Here is a 15,033-nt window from a genome sequence, read left to right as displayed (position 1 = left end):
TTTTTAGAGACTCAAATTATAATTCCATGCGCGCCTTTTCGTATGCCCTTTGTCAGTGCTCCTTCTCCGGAAAAAGTTTTCAGAACTAGTGTATCAGTCATGATTATTACAATTAGCCTTATTAGCCAGAGTGCTCATTATTTAGCTACCTACGATTCTTCTCAAAGGACATTGGTGAGAAAAAGAAAATTTTCTTTATTGTTCGTGACCAATCGAATAGATGCAATGGAGCACTCGATAGCCGCACGCGAGATCACCCAAAACAAGCTGCAGCGCAACTCTAATTGTTTACAAAGAGCGCTGCGACCAATAGTGACACCTACTCATTGTGGTGGCTTCTGGCATGACGAAATTAAATCTCAATGATTTTTTTTTATTATTTTAGACCCTTAAGGATGTACGAGGTCTCTAGCCATATTCAGGTAAACAGTTAAAAAACAGGTGCTTGGAAGAAAACAAATAAATAATCATTTAATTATATCACAGGTACATGGTTCATACCGGATATTTTTAATTGGATCGATAAGTATGCTTAAACTGGCCGTGCATATGCACATTTTCCTTTATCCCCGTTCTCAAATTTCACATAAAACACCTAATTGTTACATACATATTACTAAACAGTGCTGCATTTACAAAATTGTAAATAAAAGTTTCACATTGAGTATCGTTTACGTATTATATTTAAGGTTTTTTTGTGACATGCGCACCTGCTTCGATAAGGTAAAGATGCACTGGTTCCCCAGTTACAGTCATGAAAATGAAACGAAAAAAAAAGACGGACCCCATTTCCCACAATGGTTGATACGAAAATGATTCTTTTTCTAATTTCGGGCCCCGTAATGTCCTTTGTTACATTTCAAGAGCATATCAGATCAAAAGTTTGAGTTTCTCAAAAAAAAAAAAAAAAAAAAAAAAAAAAAAAAAGATTCACCTTTTTTTTCTATCACTATTATTAGAAAGTATGAAGGGCAAGTTCTTTACTGTTTTTAAATTAGATTGTCTGACGCCATTTAACCCTATGCATTGGATCTGCGTTGGATATCAAAAGAGCAATTTTTCTCTGTATATGGTCTTTGTTTGGCTGGCCATATATAAATGTTGTCACAGCGGTACAGTATAATGCACTCCAGTTGGGTACAATAGAACTATTGAAATTAACTGAGATTAGCGCGAAGATTTCATTTCGGCATACTAATTATTGTTTGGGAGGTCTGAGGGCTTATATTAAACTTTATAAGGGAAATACATGCGAACCAGGCCTAGACATGTCATTAGCAAATTAGTGACATTCATGTTTTTGTGTCATTGGGCTCTAATATTGATGTAAATCTTTTTTTTTCCAACAACGTTACAAATCCGGGGATGATTTCATGTGGAGATCGAAATTCTCATGATGACTACATCATCGCTATAAAACACACTATTACAACTTGGCTGTAGCTTGTATGCAACCAATTGAATAGCTTGGTTATGTTCACAATAGAATTATGGCTATATTCTAAGCCCAATAATAAGATTATCTTAACTTAATAATGCATGTGTAACTACTGATATTTTGCTTTTACTTGGCATGCCAATGAAACATAGCCATGGGTAATTTTTATATTCTGCATCTTGTTTCTGAAGACATTTCATAATTAAAATGGATTGAATTGATTGATTTCAGCTTATGCAGGTAGTGACAAGTTTTGTGCTACTGTTTGTTGCGCGTGTTTGAAAAAAAAAAAATTAAGATTTGCTTTTCTTGTAAGGAATGACCAGAAAGACGATCTAAGGGATCCATTACAAACCCAAGTTTTGTATTAGTTCATATACTTGCATGACGATCCTAATGAAGTTTGGTTAATGGTAACAAGATGTAAATACATGACAGCAACTGCTAAATGGTTGGTATCGCAATCTTATGTCTGTTTATTAAACAATTAAATATTTCGTCATTTCACCACGTTATATGTTTATTTCTTCGATGTGCGAGGAAAACCGGGCAGGGGGTAATATTTGGCCCAATATTTGATCATGAAAAATCCAACAGTGAGTTCTGAAACTTTTCAGTGAAATAGTGTGCGGATAAACGTTTCATTACATGCGCTACAACAAATATCCGGTTAACGGTAAGCTTATACAATGAAGGACAACTCCTCCCTTGATTGACCACATCATGATGACTACAGAACCAAAGCGTATAAAATATAGCTGGATCTTATTAATCCATCCTAAAGTGGGTGTGTGAAAATTATTAAAAAATATATTTTTCTCTCCTTTTTTTTTAACTTATCTAATTATAAGTATTGTAAAGCTAAATTAGTACGTTAAGGTTTTTTATTGTATTGCATACTTTAATTAGTCGTAGCTGGATCATGGTAAAGAAAAATCTAACAATGATAGAAGAAACAATCACTACCACTATGGAACCCCTGAAAAACGACATGCTCTTGATTAAATAAATACAATCCCAGCCTCTAAATTAATCACATCAAAGCTTAAAGAAGGCAGTAAGCTTCATGTTAGTTCAACATTGCACCAGCGAAACGTTTTCTATTGCTTCTTTTTCTTTCCCAGAGGTAAAATAAAGTTTCCATTTGTAACTGTTGCTTTTGGGATTCAAAGACTTATTACATAAGTTCTAAAGTCTTAAAGTAGAGCATAGATAGACTTAGCAAATAGTGCAAATAAAATCATTACTTAACGATTGTAAAAAATGCCGTCATTAGGCGAGGCTTCTGACTAGGAAAGTCGTAATAAATACTCAATAATAATAACTCGCCTGTTCCCATCATCTCAAAAATGAATACCCCAAATCTCTCAATCTCCGAGACCATTTTGTCAGTCGGTCAGGGTTTCTCTGCAGATTTGAGATCTGTAATCATTAACTAAAAAACTCGAGTTAATATACCCAAAGCCAGTATAAGCCGGTGTAACAGTATTTATCACAGGAACATCCTCTAATGGCGATATGGATTTTAGTAGCAATGTGGACAATAACTATTGTGGAATTATTTGGTGAGGTGCATGTAGATGAGTGATAATAATCAATTTCCCCACAAAAATAAAGCTTCAACCAACTTTGGTTTAGGTAAAGTTGTAGGTGCATTAATGGTTTTATTTCTACGATATGCTGTGTCTTAAAAAATCGTGTTTATCTAAGCTAAGGTGATGTAGTTTCAGCAAAGAATCTAAAAAAATAATAATAATAATAAAAGGACTAATAAAGGAACCGCGGCTATATAAATCTAAAATACAGTCATGAAACTAAATGAATGTTTGTGATCATTTGTAAATCATGCCTTTGCGCCAAATTCTGGCATGCGATACTATAAGCAAGCTATCATGGTTTAATGTACTTCGAAAAGGTGATGACACTGATCTAGTAACAAATAACATAATAGTACCTTTGTGTTTACGCTAGTCAGAACCGTGTTTTTTGATTCACAGATAAAACTTTGGCTCTAGAACGGCTTGATTAAACATTCCATAGCGAAATAATCACAGCTTTTGAGACGAAGACTCAATCTAGTAGAACACCAGTATTAGTTGTCTTGTTACTGACAATACATCGTACAAGTTAATCAAGCAACACGGTTGGCGGTGAGTAACATGAACACATTTAAACTTCGGCATGTTTGTTTTTCAAAAACGTTTGCGATCTTCTGACTACGCCTTATGTTACCTCATACTAAATGCGGACGTAACGGTAAAGCACAATGATGGATTGGGTTTTGTTTGTTTGTTTGGCTATCGTAGCTTTTCTAGAATGTTATCGGCTGATTTTATTTTTAAAAAATAGAGTTATTTGATGCAATGCTTAGCTGCCCCTGTTGATCGACCCGAAAGCTAAGCACTATACTCGAGAAACCCAGGGAACGGTCACAAAACTATTTTAAAAAAAAAATTGTACAAAACGTGGCTAAGATCACCAAATTGTATAGTACTGATTATCAACAAAAACATAAGGCAGAAGACATAGTGATTATAACATAAAAAATAATTTTTATTTATTAAAAAATTGAAACAAATATCCTGAAGGAAGTTGGGTAATCTGAAAAATGAAAGGTATTAGTTTCAAGTTATTTAAATATGAAGTTGCTAAAGTAGTTTCAACAAGTTAAGATATAAAGTTTTCAGAAATTTGGGTATAGCTAATTAGTCTTCATGATTTTCAGACTGACGTGCAAAATGTCTTCAAGAGTATCATCTTTAGCTTTATATCTCTCCCCGAATAACTACTTCCATGCAGTTACAATTCAAGTACATTACCTTTTAATAAACAAGTTGGTTAAAGAAAAGAAAGACTTTCATTCAACTCGTTTGAGTACACCTTTTATACTCGTTAAATTTCGCAGAAAATTTTTTATCTTTAATAGCAGTCATTAAAAATCGTGACCTTTTTAGTGGAGTTGGAGCATTGAAAATCGTAAAAAGCAGTCAGAAACTGATAAATTTATCAAGAGTCCTTAAGCTACACTGGACTTCAAGCGAGAACCCTAACCCAAAAACAAATCCTTATATATATATTATATTAAAAAACTTGGGGGCCATAAATGATCCCCCATATAGATATACATATTATCATATATAAAGTGTAACTGTAAAATACGAATATTTGTGGACATTCCTATGTGATGACTGTTGTTGTAATAGGTCATCAGATATGATCTGTATCAGGAACATGGTTATATACGGACATCAATACATTTTTCGTTTGTTAAGCCATGTGAAGTATTAAGGAGATGTAAATATAAATATCTTTGCCTTTTCTTCTTTCTATGAAGCTTAAGAGCGAACGTTAATTGGGTACTAGCGTTATAATATTTGTGTTGGGCCAGCATTGCCGTAAAAAACAGCTTAACTGTGATTGATGGGTTAAAAAAGAGAAACACATAAAAACATGGCAGGAAAACTATAGTCATTTTCAAAAATGCGAGTGGTATCAAATTGACTTTTGTCTTTCAAAATGTTAAATCGAAACCGCTTTTCAAAAAACACGCAAATACACACACACACACACGATTGAAGTATACTTTATATATATTAAGCATTAGCTATCCCGCCTATTTTTATTTATTTATGAAGCAAAAAAGAAAAGGGCGATGTAAAAAGTGCGGCTTCAGTTTGAATCATATTTGGCTTTGGCCCATTGCACCATACATTCAGCAATCCCAAATTCCGCGTGATGAAAGTAAAACGGGATAGAAAGATCTGGTTGCTGTTGTGGCATGTATCTAGTGACAGGTGTAGAATTGGGGTCGATCTGACCATTTGACAATACCAATGCTTGGCTGACGGAATTTTGTTGCACTGATTCAACATCAGTGATAAAATAATTGGTAACACGAGTAAAAGCATTACTTGCCTTGTTGTTCTGACTTGATCATCATTCTGTTTTTGTTACCACCTTTTGCTCTTCGATTTTGGAACCTAGTATATCTATTATATAAAAGTGTCTGTTTCTTTTTACAATGATGAACTTGCCAAAAATGAACGTTTTTTGGTCCCATATTGACAACACCAGCAATCATTTCCTTCTGTTTGTAATCCGGGTTAGGGTTCTTGCTGTAAAAGTCTTCGAGGATGGCGGCTTCTTCGCGCGTAGTACGCCTACGTCTTCTTGCCTTGGTGCTTAAAGAATCAATATCAATCGGAGTAACAGTACTTGTATCCATCTGTTATTGTTAGTGAGTATAAGAAGAAAATGAAGAAAATGAAGAAAAAGAAAAAGAAAGAGAAAGAGAAAGAGAAAAAGAAAAAGAAAAAGGAAAAACCTTGATATATTTGTAGTCAAAACATTTTTTTTTTCAACGGAGTATATATGCCCGTGTTATAAAATGTTAAACATATTATTTAAAAGTTGGTAATGCATCTTTATCTTTAGGTTGGCCCGTTTTATATAATTTTATATTATTAAACTAGTATATGATATATAATAACAGATGATGAAACATCCATGTCCATTAAAGAGGGAAATACTCGACATATATTTTGGTCTTCTGTAAGATGTAAATTATGGCTCTAAATCATACAAACGTATTTTATTGTAATCAGAATACTCAGGGAAGAGTTTGCCGATTAAACAAAACACTCTGTCGTTGTTTTGCTTTGCTTTATGATAACACCTCTGATTGCGAAGTTGAGTCGCCGTCAAATCAGATTCTTGATTTGACAAAACCCTTGCAACGTTCCTTCTCATAGTACCTGAAGTTGCCATTACAACATTGTCACCTATGAAGTCACAACCCTTAATAGTCTTTATTTGTGTCCGGTGATTTTGGGCCATATGTTTGTACATGCTTTGTGGCTAAAGGTGACTGGATAGCCACGGCTTTGAGTTTCTCCAGATTTGAAGCTGTCTTGATGTACTTTCAGCATTATGCTAGAAAGTTGTGCTTGAATTCTTATAGAAGTCTAGGTCCTAGCAATCTGATCTTTTAATAGATTTTTTTTTAGTCTGTGAGGCAAATGAATGCCGTTGCCACCAATTTAGACGATGTTATCTGACATGTTTAACTAGGCTATTAAAAGAAGAAATGTTTTTTTTTTAAAAAAAATTAGCACTATAAAACCTAAACTGATAAACGAGTTATTCAATATTTATAATTACAGTATTAGCACTTTAAATTCAGACAAGGAAAACTTATTTTCAGATAAACCTAAAAATGTTTTCAGATGAACAAAAATATATTTCAGACAGAAGTAAAAAAATGATTCAGACTAACGTAATATATATATATACAAATAGAATAAAAAAAAATTCCAGACAAAGGCTATCAAAGGATGTATCCTATGAATTTTACAGTTTTCATATTCTGCATTGATAGTTCATAATGTATTTAAAGGTGTATTTTTATGAGCTCTTTTTACACAAATCCTCAGTTAATACGTTATAACAGTAAAAAAGGGGGAGAAACGGAATTTCAATTACTTTAGATGACGTTGACTTTGAGCATTATAATGTAACTTGATTTAATTGACAATACATCAAACAGTGCTTCTTTCACAAAAAAAAAAAAAAAATATGAGACCTCGTATTTACCCAGATACAGAAGATTTTATAAATGCCAAAATAACAGCTAAACTTGCTAAGATGGGGGACGAAACGAGTACCGGCACAATGAATCAACCTGCTGGTGGAAACAGAGGTAAAAATGCACTGTATATGTTCAGGTATATAGCCAAACATAATAACTCATAAAATAAATCAGGCCTAAAGAGAAAGGAAACACATGAAGCGAAAAAAGAAAAGAGTGTGGCTAAAAGAAACAGGACCACTGCGTCTTCAAGCTCATCGACCCTGATTTGCAAGTCTTGTGATACAAGTGGTCATTCTTCTGCGAGAAGTAAATTGTGCCCTAACCATAACTATACCTTACAAGAATTGATCGAAAAGGATCTTGGTGCTAAAAATCAAAGATATACTATATCTCTTCCATTAAAGGGCTTTTTAAATGAAACAGATGATGATGATGACCGATTACAGAAGGCCGTAAACAAGATCCAGGATCTATCTAGTTTCTTACGTTTTGTTTTGTTTAAAGCTCAAATCTTTGTCAATGACTACATTTTACAATACCCCAATAATTTGTCCAATGAATTTTTTCAGCAAAATTTCTGGTATTCATTGTGTAGAGTGATTTGTAAACAGCTGTCGATCAAAGACTTTCAGTTAAAGTATGCCAAAATTCACCACTTGGAAGACGTATGGATGGAGCTTAATAATCTAGAGGGAGTAAACTTAAACGTAGAAAAAGATGGGCTGAAAAATTATGGTCAAGTGCTTGCGACTGCATGTGAAACTACTACTACGTGTTATAATAACTATTACATTGAGAATTTTCAGAACATTATCTGCAACTACTTCATTTATATGATTTGTAAAGAATTTCCTGTAAGTTACTAGCAGGAAGCGCTAACTTACAAGTTATTAACAAACTTAACTTAGGACGTTAAAAAATCTGTCATAAGGAAACTTGTATATGAACATGTTTTAGATCAAGTACTATCATCTGATCCTGTTACCGTTCTAAATGATGATATCCTCCCACCATTAAGCCAAGAAACAAAAAATGGTTTACATGCATTTATAAACCCTTTAATTGTGGAGCTCAAGAACCGCTTGCCATCGTTCACAATTACAAAGGCAACTCAGAATACTGCCCCTTTTGGTATTTTACCGGCATTAAGACACATTCTATCCAAGTATGAATCAATCATTGCGGAAAATTCTACTTTACAGAAGCATGACTCAGAACCAGGAAAACCTCAAGATACGGTTCAATCTGGTGAAAAAAAGAAGGAAGATGATATTGTAAAGCATTTTGTACTGCCTAGAGTATTTAGCCTGTTTCCCAATCCAGGTTTGCAGTGGCGCTTTATCAAAATCGATAGTCAAAACGTTACTGGTATATTCCCTGGCTCAAAGTTACAGAAAGAAAAGGACGAGACTTTATTTAGCTTCACACAAAAGTACTTTTACGATTGTTTTAACTTTGCCAAGTTAAAAATTAGAAGGTACATAAGAAAGAAAGAGCATTGAGAACCTTCTTCATATAATATTAATAATAAACATTTTGTCTATTATTATTAGCCTTAAAGATATGAAGGAGCTGCCTACAACCAACGGCAAGATGTTTTTGAACGGGATGTACACCGATGGTTATACTTGCCGCTTACTATTCTGTCGTCGTACTGAGCCATCTTCGTCAACTAAAAGCATTGCCCTAGAACTCGATGACTTTAACACTGAAGAGGTAAATACTTATTTTAGGCCATGTACAGTTGATCCCGGAAGGAAGGATGTGTTTGTATCCTACCATGGAGACAATGATGTGAGACGTCTTTCTTCAAAAGAATACTACAATATGGGCGGTGTTACGCAAAGACATAAAGAGGAACAAGAACTCAAGAAAAGCTTGGGTATTGATCAAATTGAGACCAATATCCCCTCACCTAAAACCACGTCTCATGATACCTATATACTGTATATTACGTATATTCTCCAACATATTGATACACTTTTTAATTTCTACGGGTTTAGAACTACCAATAGTAGATGGTGTAATTATATCGCATCACAAAAGAGTATAGAGGACGCCGTTAATATCCTTTTAAATGGATCAACAAAGTACAACAAGAAAAGAAGGAAAACTAAGAAGAAGAGTAAAAGAGAAGGATATCTAAAATAGTTGACTCTTTAAAATCTAAACCGAAAATTATCAAAAGGTAAGCGTACTAACAAACCATGATATGACTGTATTTTAATAATGAAACTTGCATGAAGAGAACATAAAGAGAAATTCGAAGAAGGGGATCGTAATAAAATGCCTTTAATCATCTTTGGCGATGGACTCAAGAACAAAAGCCAAACAAAGTTTAAGGGTTTGCGCCCCGGTGTAACGGACAAGCTTTATCGACAATTGAAAAGAAGAGAGAAGCTTGGAGAGTTACTTCTTGTTGATATTAACGAGTTTAAAACATCAAAGGTTAGTATATTAATGTATATCAATACCTTCGACTAAAGTAATAGTTTTATAGACATGCAATTCTTGTTTTAGTAATGATTTAAAAAACATGAGGTGCGTTACTGACGAAAAATCCTCACACATCCATCAAATATTGATTTGTAAACGATGCAATATTTTTTGGAATCGTGATGTGATGGCTGCGAAAAATATGCTTGCTATATCTCAATCCATTTGGGATGGCCAAGGCCGACCAACTGTCTTTAAAAGACTAAACGCCACCTCCAATGTGGTTACCTCGTCTCACTCAAGTGAGGAGAAGGTTTAAAGATTTTACAGGTAAACCTTATAGTAACTTATCAAATCATCCTAAAACTAAATTTCATTTGTCTGATTTTTTATTTATTTTGTCCAAAAAAGGTAAGTCAATGTCTGAAAGTAAATTTTGATTCGTCTGAAAAAAAAATTAACATTTTTTGAATTAAAAGTGTGAAAACTGTAAGAGAAGGGGAACAAAAGAAGTTATTCAATTTATTTCAGAATCCGACCAAAACTTTCAAAGATGGTGTGTGGTATAGGCTAACATTTATTCTTGGCATCATTGTCCTTATTTTTTGAAGAGTATTAAAGGAAAAAGAAAATAATATTAACAATAGCTCAACTTACTTCTAAAGAGAGAGTAGCTATGATGTGCTCATCATCTTGAATATACAACTGCTCACTTTCATCAATGGAGTCTGCGATAGGTGTGGTACTCATATCTTTAAAAATTTGGGATCGAATATCCTCTATACACCCGGATCAATCGGGATTAGTACAAAAAAAAAAAAAAAAAAAAACTTAATAAATATGCTCTTTACCGTACTTTCCCTCACTGATGGGAGAGAACTTAATCATGTTATCGTCTGGAAAATGATCAAACAAGTAGGATTCTGTGATTGACAATTGTGCACATTGCTGTGCTAATTTTCCAAATATGTTTGTGTCCGTTCGATACCTAATTACGTGTGTTACGATCATGACGTGCATTTAAAAATAGAGCAAAGTTACACTTACAATCGATAGGCCTCTTTGTTATGACAATGTTTATCTACCAGTCTATCCAAGACAGCCTTCTTAAATATATTCTTGATGTAGTGCAACACATGGAATATGTAATCTTCATAGGGTCTCCAGGTTGGAAATTGTTGCGATATAGACAGATTTCCACCACCATCAACCAGTGGATGGAACATGTCACTCATGAATGTTACAGCCGGTGGGTATTCTGGGTAACTTTCTGGAATAGCCACTCTAAATTTAAACGCCCCTGATCTGTAATATCCCTGATGTACAAACAGCACACCGTACCAAACTTTTGCAAAATGGTAAGTCAAGGGTTCATTTTTCTTCTTCTTATTTCTATGTACCATTCAAGTTTTCTGAGGAAGGCATGATATAAATACCCAATGGACAATGATTGGGATTTTTCAGATTGATACTATTATTATTATTATTATTATTGAAAGTGTGAACACACAGTTCCTCACTGAATTTAAATTTGCTTACAATTCTGTCATGAGTTCGTATTTTTTGAAATACTCGGATATCAAGTGGGGTGCATAAGTTTCACCTACGTCTTCCTCATCCCAATCTTCAGAAGAAGCGAATCTCTGTAAGCGATGGTGATGAGATAAAGAAGCGGTACTGTTTTTTCGCACACGAGAAAACACGTTACTGACGTTGGGTGATCGTGTCGAGCTGGCTAACGCACCTACTTTCCTTGCTCCTGTGGAAGGTGAAACATAAGGTCCCTACAGCAATTATATATCAGACTTGTTAAAAAATGATTGCATACAGAGTTAAAAGTAGAATTCTTATTTATTTATTTTTTACTTTGCTCATAGTGTCAAAAAAAAAAAAAAAGAGAGAGAGAAAAGGAAAGACACAAGAATAAAAAAAAAAAATCTTGGTGACACGCTTCACAGCGGACTTTTTTTTATTTAAGGGGTGTTGTGTTGTTTCCCTACATGACACTGCATGAAGACTTTTCCTGACTCTCCAAAATCTCTAGTTGAATAGTAATGGTTGCGTCTTTTGCAATAGTTGACCGATCAAAGGTGTGGTACAGCGTTTGCTTTTCTTCGTTATATTCGCATTCACCCAAATTAGCTTGGATCTTTAAGGCCTTACCACCGTAATGAAAGTAAGGTACAAAAATTTCAGTCGTACATGCCATTTTATCTGATACATCATATCCCTCTTCTTGTAATTTATCCTGTTGCTCTTGTGTAAAGGGTGTGAATGAAAAGGTGTATTGAGTTTTATCTAAATCAAATTCGGATCCAGTTGGTGTACCAGCAATTTTGGAAGCATAAGGACGCTTTACATTCATAAAAAAATAATTAAGTATTACAGCTGGATGAAAGTTGGCTATCTATAATTTACCAGAACAGCCTCTAATACTCTTCCACCATCATACAAATGCTTTTTGGATAATTTACTGTTGCCATCATCATGCTCCATATAATCCTCTTTTTGCTTTTTAACCGAATAAACCGAAAAGTTTTCGCCGTTCCAATGATCTCCAAACTCATGATCATTGCATACATCGTAATTCCAGAGCGTAAAATTGATTAAATTGGTTTCCAAAGCGTAAATTACTGCATCCAAAAAATTCACATGGCTGGTATAATCATCATCCTCAAACGCCATTTTATCATTTAGATCCATAGGAATACCAACCTCACCAAGAATACATGGCTTCTCTCCCATATCTCGTAATCCATCTTGCTTAATGTTTTGAATTTGTCCACGATAATTCTTCTTTGCTCCATTGCGGCCAAAGTATGTAGCAGTTAATACATTACCACCCTATATGAATATATTAGTATGAATACCATCTTCATGTTTTTATAATATACTGTACACGTTGAAGGCATTGAACATCATGTGTAATCTTTCCATTGAACTTTTTGTAAAAGACACAATTAAGGTCATACCAGTGAGGAGAGAATACCACATTGTGGTGATGATCATCCTTCTTGTAGACAGGTGCTCTCTGTTTATACACGATGATTTAATTAAAGTGCATACTATATGTGACCAAATATGACAATCTTACCTCATTCGCGAGTGGCTCTACCAAACAATACCAATCATTCTTTACGCTCTGAATGGCTTTTACATATCTATTTACCAAAGGCACATAAAAGTCATCATAGAACGAAATCTTTTGACCTGTCACTGGATGAACCGAGAAATAATCAGAGTTGAGCAAGACGGGTTCATTTGTAACCTCGTCAGTTTTCCAGACACCATGTTCTTTCCAGATACATTTGTTATCCAACCATGCAGAGGTTTTGGATCCATTGATCACACGGTCGTGCGACTTTTTGGTGGGGAATGGCCATGACTTTATGTAAACACCTACCGTTTGTGGAATACCATCGCCTAAAGCAAAGGATTGTAAAGGACTGGGAGAATCACCAAAGATCAAATTGACAATAGGATCAAATTCAGCTAATTGGTTCAAACCAATGTAACCTGGATGAGGCTCATTCATAAACTCAAAACCCATAACAGCGTCTAAATCTACCAATCGTGTGGCTAGGTGCTGATAGGCATTGACAAAACTATCATTCAAGAATTGCTGAATAGACTTTCCTTGGTATTTTCTGTTGGGTGCAAATGTATCACCTGCAAAAAAGAGTGTGAACATGGTGCATGAAGCAAGTTTTGTATAGTTGGTAGGCCAGACCTAGTGCAGAAGTTAATACATGTCAATGTCATTTTTTTATATTATACATTTTACCATGGGAAGAGGATCTCCCGGTACAGCATTTGTATTATGAACATAGGCAGCACCTGTTTCTTTAAATGCCTTGATATCAAGACCTGCTACTTCAAATGTCCAGCCTGGAGCTCCTGAGCCACCCGAAAATCTAGACCACTATACATAAATGTGTAAATGAGTGAGTGACAGTCAAAACAAGTTATTGTGAAATTAGCATACGGTATCTTGATGAGGATCAATCACACATTTTAATCCATATTTAGGCATGATTTCGATTAATGAGCGTAAATAAGTGATATACTCTTCGTCATATGAGCCTGGGCCTGAATGTTCAATGCTCTCCCAAGGCACCAAGAAGCGAATTAAAGTCAAACCCCAGGCACGCAACCGACTAAAATGTTCGTGAGCTTCTTCCAAAGGAAAAGGTCTTCCGACAAAACTGACATTACGATGATCCCAAAACAAGACCTCGTCGTATAGATGAGTGGAACCAGCATAAGGGCTAGTAGGTAACTTGGAAGAGCCACCAACGTTAATACCTCTCATGAGCAAAGTTCGACCCAAACTGTCTTTGAACCACTGGCCTGAATGAGTAATGGGAGTGTTCCAGTCCTGAGCAATGTCGGAATATTTGGTGTCAACCGAGTCTATATTTGATAGTTTTGACATTCTTTTTATTTGTTAAGAAAAAAAAAAAGAAAAAAGAAAAAGAAAAGGGTGATGGGGTGGAGTTGGGTGAGTGTTTATATAGTGATGGTTGTCATTCAAGTTCCGAATGACAAGTGTAAATGTGGGTATGTTCATTCTTTCTTTTTTACTTTCTTTCTGTCTACATGATTTCATTGTTATATGGATCTCGCATGTATTTACCTGCTTCAATATCCGACAACAAATCCTTGTAGAATAGTCTTATTTCGTCTCTTTGACACAGGTCCTTATCAACCTTTGATACAGTGTGTTAGTGTTGGTGCATGTTACACAATGCCAAATGGTAACTAACCTGGTGCCTTTTCTCCAACAAGATTTTCTGCGACTCAGCCAAATCCAATTGATATGTTCTCAGCAAATAACACATTGCCATGGCAGCACTTCTACCTCTACCAGCTGTATAACAAGTATATTATTATTGTTGTTATTATCATTTTATTAAAGAAACAATAAAATAAATAAATAAAAAATAAAAATAAGCTTACCTTTGCAGTGTAAATATATGTTGCTCTTTGGCATTCTCTGTTTTAGTTTGACTATTTCATTAATACCGTCTTGGATGGAATCCAGCGAAGGAACACAGAAATCAGGCGTTTCCAACCTTATTTGAATAATGTCCAAGTCTTTATAAAGTTTCTCATAGCCAGGAAATTCAGAACACATATTGATGACAATATCGACGTTTTCATTTTTATGCAGCTGTTTGATTTGCGATGGCGTGGGTAAAGCGCCGAGAATAATGAAATCATCCACTCTAAAGAACAATGACTTTAATAAACCTTTGGAGTACCTGAAAATGACGTCATGTTGTACCTTTAATTACCTGTTAAACCATGTCCAACCTGTTAAGAATCCAAACATATTAACAGCCAACTAGTAAGAGAGGAGTATTTTTTTGGTTTAATATAACAACTGATGTATACAGGTCTTTTTTTTTTTTTCTTTTCTTTCTTTACTTTGTTGTAATACAAGGAAATGATAAATCGTGTCCAAGTAAAGATATTATCACCTTTTCCTGGTACCTTTTTAAAGTTATCGTCTGTTAAAGACCTTCTTTGTCGATTATTTACCGCGTCAGCTTCTTGCAGCATACGG

At 34.7% G+C, this 15,033-nt stretch overlaps 6 protein-coding genes across 6 annotated transcripts; 2 read left to right on the top strand and 4 right to left on the bottom strand.

The window, feature by feature from the left end:
* The first annotated feature begins 25 nt into the window (after positions 1–25).
* EV154DRAFT_550538 (uncharacterized protein) lies at positions 26–593 on the top strand. Its single transcript, XM_051604930.1, has 2 exons — positions 26–422; positions 487–593. The coding sequence occupies exon 1, from the start codon at positions 43–45 to the stop codon at positions 364–366; it is 324 nt and encodes a 107-aa protein (XP_051459001.1). The 5' UTR covers positions 26–42; the 3' UTR covers positions 367–422; positions 487–593.
* Positions 594–4,939: 4,346 nt separating this feature from the next.
* Positions 4,940–5,719, bottom strand: EV154DRAFT_504221 (uncharacterized protein). Its single transcript, XM_051601017.1, has 2 exons — positions 5,473–5,719; positions 4,940–5,418 (listed from the first exon to the last, which is right to left on the bottom strand). The coding sequence occupies exons 1-2, from the start codon at positions 5,661–5,663 to the stop codon at positions 5,346–5,348; spliced, it is 264 nt and encodes an 87-aa protein (XP_051459000.1). The 5' UTR covers positions 5,664–5,719; the 3' UTR covers positions 4,940–5,345.
* A 1,926-nt stretch (positions 5,720–7,645) lies between these two features.
* EV154DRAFT_418291 (uncharacterized protein) lies at positions 7,646–9,179 on the top strand (the record flags this gene model as incomplete). Its single annotated transcript, XM_051595831.1, has 3 exons — positions 7,646–7,882; positions 7,937–8,505; positions 8,708–9,179. Coding segments are annotated over 3 exons (1,278 nt in total), but the record flags the coding sequence as incomplete, so codon positions are not given.
* Positions 9,180–10,295: 1,116 nt separating this feature from the next.
* Positions 10,296–10,889, bottom strand: EV154DRAFT_537397 (ubiquitin-conjugating enzyme/RWD-like protein; the record flags this gene model as incomplete). The annotated part of the gene is made up of 3 exons (XM_051604210.1): positions 10,296–10,452; positions 10,512–10,809; positions 10,865–10,889. The coding sequence occupies 3 exons, from the start codon at positions 10,887–10,889 to the stop codon at positions 10,296–10,298; spliced, it is 480 nt and encodes a 159-aa protein (XP_051458998.1).
* A 571-nt stretch (positions 10,890–11,460) lies between these two features.
* Positions 11,461–13,899, bottom strand: EV154DRAFT_537396 (glycoside hydrolase superfamily; the record flags this gene model as incomplete). Its single annotated transcript, XM_051604209.1, has 6 exons — positions 11,461–11,817; positions 11,883–12,308; positions 12,364–12,495; positions 12,559–13,194; positions 13,249–13,386; positions 13,450–13,899. 6 exons carry the CDS (start codon positions 13,897–13,899, stop codon positions 11,461–11,463), a joined length of 2,139 nt encoding a protein of 712 aa, XP_051458997.1.
* Positions 13,900–14,188: 289 nt separating this feature from the next.
* EV154DRAFT_418343 (protein-tyrosine phosphatase-like protein) lies at positions 14,189–14,799 on the bottom strand (the record flags this gene model as incomplete). Its single annotated transcript, XM_051595834.1, has 3 exons — positions 14,189–14,334; positions 14,424–14,692; positions 14,762–14,799. The coding sequence occupies 3 exons, from the start codon at positions 14,797–14,799 to the stop codon at positions 14,189–14,191; spliced, it is 453 nt and encodes a 150-aa protein (XP_051458996.1).
* Between the last annotated feature and the right edge of the window lie 234 nt (positions 14,800–15,033).

The sequence above is a fragment of the Mucor mucedo genome, assembly GCF_025094135.1.
Source record: "Mucor mucedo strain NRRL 3635 chromosome Unknown EV154scaffold_32, whole genome shotgun sequence".
Taxonomy (NCBI): Eukaryota; Fungi; Mucoromycota; class Mucoromycetes; order Mucorales; family Mucoraceae; genus Mucor; species Mucor mucedo.
This window is presented reverse-complemented; position numbering and strand designations above follow the sequence as displayed.

Coding starts and splice junctions, on each gene's coding strand:
- EV154DRAFT_550538 (XM_051604930.1), top strand. CDS start 43: ATGCCCTTTGTCAGTGCTCCTTCTCCGGAAAAAGTTTTCAGAACTAGT.
- EV154DRAFT_504221 (XM_051601017.1), bottom strand. CDS start 5,663: ATGGATACAAGTACTGTTACTCCGATTGATATTGATTCTTTAAGCACC. Junction 5,419..5,472: donor CCAAAAAACGTTCATTTTTG/GCAAGTTCATCA, acceptor TAGATATACTAG/GTTCCAAAATCGAAGAGCAA.